We start from the raw sequence: 8,072 nt of genomic DNA, 5'->3' as shown, positions 1-8,072 counted from the left end.
TGCTTGGCCTGCTGTGTTCATCCAGCTCTACACCTTGTTATCTCAGATTCTCCAGCATCTGTAGGTCCTACTATCTTTGTCACAAGAGAAACAATTATGATATAGAGAAAATGTTTGTATATAACTAGCGGATGGACTTAGAATGGACATTGTGAGAGTGTGGTAAAGGAACATTCAATTGAAGCCTCATAGGAGAATTGGATAATTATTTGAAGAGAAGTATTTTGCAGGATTGTGAGAAAAAGTTGGGTGAGAGGGACTCGATGAGATGCTCTATCAGAGAGCTGGCACAAACACAGTGGGCTGAATGGACTATTTCTGTGTTGCAAACATTGTGGTATTCCTTTTTTTGGGAACGACAAAATACTTTGTTGTATTTTCATGTTGTATGATGGGTGTCAATGAGATGAAGCAAGACACTATTGCAAAGTCCAAAGATGTACAGGCTAGGTGCTAAATTGCCTGTGGTGTCGAGGGATATGCAGGCTAGGTAGATTAGCCATAGGTAATGCAGGGTTACAGGGATGGGGTAGGAGTGTAGGTCTTAGTGGAATACTCTTCGGAAGATTGGTGTGGACCTGATGGGCCAAATGGCGAGCTTCCACACTGTAGGAATTCTATTGATTCTAAGTACTCATCTAATGACTCAATTGAGAATTGGGACATCCTCCTCTGGAAAACCACTGACTTGGTTATTCAGTGCAAATTTGAATCTTTCATATAGCCTCAGGAGCTCAAAACCTCGAATTGAGTAAAAGCCAATGTATGTACTTGTGGAAAATATGTCCCAATCTCCAGCTTAGTACAATGTGAACTGGTCAAGCTTGCCTGAGGTAGGAAAGCTGAATAACGTCACTGGAAGCAGCCATTAATAATACTTTGATGTCAGTCTTCCATCTATCACTTTAATGAGCACCATTTTTTTATACCATAAAATCTGCCGATATCACACATATTAAAGACACCAGCAAAAAGCCTACAGAACCTTCCAAAAATAGAACAGAAAATATTATGAAATGTTTGGAAACTAAATGGGGATAAAAAACTTTAACAAACATTTACAATTCCATTCATTAACAAGAAAGGAGTAATGTTGCTACACATCATGCTAATATTTAAGGTGATCACACTCTCCGCATTCAGATAACATAAATGAGAGACAAACAGCACTCAATCAGCAAAAACTATTTCAAAATAATATTGGGAAAAATTTTAAGTATTGAGCTCAGATGCATAATTGATTTTCAGCACTGTGCTTTTTGTCAGGCAAAATAATAAAGTCAAAACTAAGGGGCAATGCCCAGTAAACGTGCAAGAGGAACGGCTGTAGAAATGAGTGAATATTGTATGTATATCGTGAGTACTTACATAAATGTCTGCACCATAAAATCCATCTTGGTAAACAACACTGGAAAGATTCACACACAAAAAGAAACATTCAAATTAATGCATTTTCACTTGCAAGATTATACACCAATACTTTGCCAGACCAGTTAGTTCAGTAAAGGTTACAATACCAATGCTTAAGGTTGCAGAACAGATGTAAACCAATTAAAAAGCATCTGATGTCGGAAACAACTGAATAAATCCGTGGAAACGCAGGAATCATAGAAGCAAAGTCACATGATTTATGATATGATGCATTTGTCCTGACACAAATGCTCTTATCAGTTCATTCTCGGCCAATAACAGAAATGATCAGTATGGTGGTTCCCAAATTGAATTGCAACATATGGAGGCATATACTGGTTATGCAGTAGGTTTAACAGTTTCCCCCTGCTAAAAACATTTTGCAAATAATTATCCAAATCAGAGGAACTGGACTTATGCTGGAGTGAAATGGAACATGTTTATTCCATGTTATGAGTCCTGTGGTACAGATTTGATAAAGCTTAGAGCTGACAGCACTTGAACAATGGACTTCCCAACCTCAGTCCAATCTAAAGAGATCCTCCTACAGTTGCTGTGGGATGGTTTCATTTTCCATTCCAACCATTCTTTGTTCAATTAATGCTAAACATGGAGAAGTTTCAGATTTTAAATTTCTATTCGCTTCAAACTGAGTTAAAGCAATCTAAATTTATCTCATTAAGACCTTTGTCAGTTAAAGAAAGTTCTCAACATATCGTTCTGGAATATACTTGCAAAGTGATCCAGAAAATTCTGTTTCCTGGTAGAAGCTGTGTTAATAGTTTCAGCAAGCTGATCTATTGAGATCACGTCTAGTTTTGTATGTTTCAGAAACCAGAGAAAAATGGCTTACAAAATTCAGTTGTGCTTTGGGTGTTATAGGTGTTGTTTTAGGTATAAAATGACATCTGAATCACATCTGCATAGCGTTACTGGCTATGCTGGATGCCATTTTAACGACATACTCCATGTGGCCAAAACAATGCAGGGCAGGCAGATCACAACATCGGCTGGTGTGAAGCATCATTTGTGTTTAGTGATGTCACTTTCAACCTGAATACACTGTGAACACCCTCTCTCAATCTCGCGCAGCACACCATTGGGAACAATCATGACACTCTTGCAGATGAACTGTTGACTGAACACCAATGGAAGAACTGTTTGGTGGTTTATGCTGATCATAACTGTAAACTCCGTGAAGAATGGTATTGCACACAGTGAAGGCCTTGGTTCTGGCTTCAACGGTTCTGCACACATCTTTGCTCCCAGTCATGGGTGTTATAATGACTCTGCTCCTGGCCTGTAACATGTCAGGGACAATTATCTCAAGTGAAGCAGAGAAGAACAAGTTGCTCAAAGAGGGAGGAGGACAGGGAGATGTATTTTCAGTTGAAGTCAATAGCCACCCAGGACCTACAGAGTCATTGAGTCATACAGCATGGAAAAACACCTTTTGGTCCAATTAGTTCCGCTTGCCTGCATTTGGCCCATACCCCTCCAAACCTCTCCTATTCGTGTACTTATTGTGTACTTTTAAATGTTATAACTGTACCTGCATCCACCACTTCCTCTGGCAGATTATTCCACATACAAACCACTCTTTGTGCAAAAAAAAAATTGCCCCTTATGTCCTTTTTAAATCTTTCTCCACTCACCTTTAAAATATGCCCCAATTTTGAACCCCGCCCCTAGGGAAAAGACGCTTGTTACTCACCTTATCTATGTTCTTCATAATTTTATAAACCTTTGCAAGGTCACCTCTCAACCTCCTATGGTCCACTGAACAAAGTCCCGGCCTATTCAGCCTATCTTTCTATTTTTAACCGTTCATTCCTGGCAATATCCTGGCAACTTTTTTCTGAACCCTCTCCAATTTAATAATATCCTTCCTTTAGCAGGGTGACCCGAACTGCACACAGTATTCCAGAAGACGCCTCACCTGTGCAACCTCAACATGACATCCCAACTCCTATACTCAAAGTTCTGAGCAATGAAGGCAAGCATGCTAAATGCCTTCTGAACCACCCTGTCTACATGTGACACATATTACAAAGAATTACGTACCTGAACCCCTCGGTCTCTCTGTTCCACAACACCACCTAGGGGTCTACCACTAACTCTGCCCTTGTTCATTTTATCAGAATGCAATATCTCACATTTATCCAAATTAAACTCCATCTGCCGCTCCTCAGCCCATTGATCCAACTGATCAAGATCTCTTTGTAATCTTAGATAATCTTCTTCACTGTCCACTACACCATCAATTTTGGTGTCTTCTGCAGACTTACTAACCATGTCTCCTAAATTCTCATCCAAATCGTTTATGTAAATAACAAATAAAAGTAGACCCAGTACTGATCCCTGTGGAACCAATTCTGCTATCTCAACCTCAAATGAGGAACTGTATTTCTGCTTCTTCAGCTCAGATGCTCACTGACATCAAGCAACTATTGCAGCCAGACACACAGCCCCAGAGGAGAGTGGATACAGCAGTTACATTGGAGGTGGGCTGTAGTCATGAACTTATTCAGATTGGGCTGCTTGCAGGCTGTAGCAGGGTCACATTTCCAATAGCTCACTTTCTCTTTCATGAGACATGGGGGTCAACAACAAAGTAAGCACTGGCAATGAAGATACAAACTTGATGTGATGTCATCTGGGATACTGAATGATAATGCCATTCAGGGACAATTAAGGGAAAAACAAGTTTACCCATATTTAAGCCATCCCTTGTCTCTAGGGACTGCCCAAGAAAAAGAAGATTCCTGAGCTGATGGCTGATGATCAGGCAGGTATGATAGAAACTGTGTTGAACTCTGCAGCTCAGACCATGCTGTTATTCTGGCCAAAAGAACAGGAAAACAAATTAGGACAAATTTGGTGGGGAATAAAACAGCAATGATGAGGCATTAATCAGCTCACTGGTTTACAGAACTGTTTTAATGAACTTAACGTTGGAAAAATAAACATCTATCCAACAAACCCTACGCGTTCTGACTATCTGACAATTGACCTGCACGCCACCAATTGACTGTGGAAATGAAGAACTGGTTACAGGCTATCCCTACTAATGATGCAATGATCAGTGGCTAAAAGAGTTAATAGATTGAAAAGGGGAAAGTGCAAATAAAAAAAGAACAGTGTTTAAAAAGACTGGTACTCAGGATGAGTAAAATGGAAGGAATCTTCATTTTGAATTTTTTTCTTCTAAGGACACTCGAAGAAAAAAAAAGCTCATCTGATTATAAAAGAAGGACTGAAAATAATTGCAATGCTTCAAAAATCGAAAGCTGGGAGTACAGCAGTGTGGTTTGAACTCAAAGGTAAGAAGTATTTAGATATTCACACAGCATGGAGAAGGATAAATGAAGGTACGTAGGCATGTTTACTCAGCTGTGTAAATAAAGTACTGTAAATGCAAGTGTTCTTCTCGCATACTCAACCAGTTTCAATATATTTGTATTGTATTTTAACAAGACAACAAATATCTGGATTTGAATATGCAAAGGTAAGATGCAGCTCACAAAATGAGAACTGAAGGAATCATCCTGCAGGAATTTATAGCATAGAACTTGGCCGTTTGATCAACAATTCACACCAGCCTCCTCCCATTATATTCACTTTCTCTCACCTAATCAACATATCGCCTTCTATTCCTCTCTCCCTCATGTGCTAATTTAGTTCACCATAAATACATTTCAGCTTGATCAACACTGACTGTTGTGGGACCTTCTTTCCTGTGGGAATCTTCTATCTGCTTGAAAATCAGGACCTGTGGTTCCTATTTACTACCATCAGTCATCACTGTGACCAAATCCACTGGTTCTACGGAATGTAGACTTCCGGTTTTCAACCGTTTCTGTTAATGTAATGTCTTCCCATCAGGAAAAGTTAGATTGATGCCCACTGGTGAATGAATCAACCACACTCATCATGTACTAATTCTCCCTGTTGCGGGTTCAGCTTGTCTTTTGGTTCCCAAAGGTTTGAAATTATCATACTTAAAGTTGCAAAGATGATAGGTCTTTTGTTTAATCCTAACTTGCTGTTCTGCCTGTGCTAGGAGACAGCAGAGGTTGGTATTACCTTCCACAATAGTTGATTCTCCAGTGCAGCCACATATATTGGGAGGTCATGTTGCGGCCGCACAGGACATTGGTTTGGCCACTATTGGAATACCACACGCAACTGTGGTCTCCCTGCTATAGGAAGGATGTTGTGAAATTTCAAAGGGTTCAGAAAACATTAACAAGGATGTTGCCAGGGTTGGAGAATTTGAGCTATAGAGTCCGAATAGGCTGGTGCTATTATCCCTGGGGCATCGGAGGCTCAGGGATAACCTTATAGAAGTTTATAAAACCAGGGGGAGCATGGATAGGGTAAATAGACAAGGTCTTTTCCGTGGAGTGAGTGAGTCAAAAACTACAGTTTAAGGTGAAAGGGGAAATATTTAAAAGGAACCTAAGGGGCAACTTTTTCACGTAGAAGGTGGTGCGTGTATGGAACAAGCTGCCAGAAGAAGTGGTGGAGGTTGGTACAATTACAACATTTAAAAGGCATTAGATGGGTAGGAAGGGTTTAGAGGGATATGGGCCAAATGCTGGCAAATGGGACTAGATTTATTTACAATACCTGGTCAGCATGGATGAGTTGGACCGAAGGGTCTGTTTCGGTGCTGTATGACTCTATGAGTGTATTTTCCACTGTGATGTGATGGTGGGGCCATCTTCGATACCTCCATCCCCTTCCTGGACCTCTCCATCGCCATCTCCAATAACCATTCCAGCACTGACATCTATTTAAAGCCACCAACTCCCACAGCTACTTGACTACATCTCCTCTCACCCACCTTCCTGCAACAATGCAATCCCTTTCTCCCAATTCCTCCAACTCCACCGCATCTGCTCCCAAGATGGAGCGTTCCACTCCTGGAAATCCCAAATGTCTTCCAACTTCAAGGACCACAACATTCCCCCTCCATTGACACGTAATGCCCTCAATTGCATCTCTTGCATTTCTCACACTTCTGCTCTCAAATCCCCTCCCTCCAACTAAAATACGGGAAGAATCCCCCGGTCCTCATATACCGCCCCACCAACCTCCACATCCAACGCATCATCCTCCATTACTTCCGCCAGCTGCAATCCAACCCCACCATCAAAGAGATATTTCCCTCCCCAACCCTATCTGCCTTTTGTAGGGACCGCTCGCTCCGCGACTCCCTTATCTGCTCCACACTCCCCACCAAACCTGGCACCTTTCCCTGCAACCTCAGGACATGCTACATCTGCCCCTCCACCTCCCCTCTCACCTTCGCCCAAGGCCCCAGACAATCTTTCCAAATCCAACAGGGATTCACCTGTTCATACTCCAACCTGGTCTACTATATCCGTTGCTCCCAATGTGGTCTCCTCTGTATCGATGAGACCAAGCGCAGACTTGGTGACCAATTCAGAGAGCATCTGCGCTCTGTACGCTATACTCAACAACACCTTCTTGTTGCCAACCAGTTTAACTCCCCCTCCCACTCCCTGGGTGACATGTCCATCCCGGGCCTCCTCCAGTGTCACAATGAATCCATGCGCAAACTGGAGGAACAACACCTCATATTCTGCCTTGGGATCCCACAGCCCAATGGTCTCAACACAGAATTCACCAGTTTAAAAATCTCCCCACCCCCAGTCTCATCCCACGTCCAAACCCTCCTTCTCATCCCCGCTTCCTTGACCTAACACCACCTATCCATCTTCTCTCCCACCTTCCTGCATATTTTCTGTATCCTTTAATTTCCTGAGAAATTTAAGACTTACCTATCCATGTTAGGTTGATTGCTTATATTCCTGCTTCAAAATGCTACAGAATTCCATGCGGTGTTGGATCAGCTATCTAATATAGCTAACTATCGCAAACTCTTATTAATAATCAGTGTTTGATCATGCCTTCAGTGAAGCAGACAATTTGAAATTCAAAGACCATAACAGCAGCTGCCAGGAAACTACGTTAGATTGAGTTAATTTTAATAATTTTGACTTGATTAAGCAAGTGAGGATTTTTGATTGTTTAACTGGGGCTAGTTGCAATACACCTTTTGCAAGAAAGAATAGCTGTATAGTCCAGGAAAAAAAATAAAGTAATGGGTTTATGGTTCAATGGCTGTTTATTTGGCTCAATCTAATGTAAACGTAGGCTAACAAATATGAAGATGCTTTGAGGTAGAATGCCTTCAGGTAAACTGGCTCAGTTTTAAAGTGACTTAATTTTGTAACTTGAAGTACAGAACAAGTTTTTTAAAAAACAAAAGAATCAAGTATGGTCTTTTGAAAATAACTTCAGATCATTTGTTTTAGGCGTCTACAAAAATTGTAGTGTCACGCATGGTTCTTTTGGTATGGTGCTAGAGTTTTGGAGAGTAGTTAGACACAGCAGTTGGGATATTTGGGATGGTCTTTAATTGCTTCATATTCTAAACAGACACACACATTGTTCTACTGGCGCCATATTATCTTGGCAAAGATCTCAGAAGTTAGTAAGCTAAGAGAGATAAGCTGATACAAAAGGGATGATCTTACAAAGTGCTTGTTATGTCAAGGAAGTAACGTCTTGAGGACGATCACCACTTGTAAAGAAAACAGTTTGGAAATAGGTGTACATTGTTTAGGCAA

The 8,072-nt window shown here is 41.1% G+C and overlaps 1 protein-coding gene across 2 annotated transcripts in view; it reads right to left on the bottom strand.

Annotated features, from left to right (window-relative positions):
* rbfox1 (RNA binding fox-1 homolog 1) overlaps positions 1-8,072 on the bottom strand; it is a 239,676-nt gene that overhangs the window by 41,377 nt on the left and 190,227 nt on the right. For both annotated transcript variants that reach the window (XM_048609487.1, XM_048609488.1), the window contains exon 9: positions 1,369-1,408. In XM_048609487.1, coding sequence (XP_048465444.1) covers positions 1,369-1,408 — 40 coding nt within the window. The remainder of the gene's footprint in view (positions 1-1,368; positions 1,409-8,072) is intronic.

This window comes from Rhincodon typus, chromosome 21 (assembly GCF_021869965.1).
Source record: "Rhincodon typus isolate 14 chromosome 21, sRhiTyp1.1, whole genome shotgun sequence".
NCBI classification, from domain to species: Eukaryota; Metazoa; Chordata; class Chondrichthyes; order Orectolobiformes; family Rhincodontidae; genus Rhincodon; species Rhincodon typus.
Note: the sequence above shows the minus strand (reverse complement) of the source record. Positions and strands in the feature narration are given on the sequence as shown.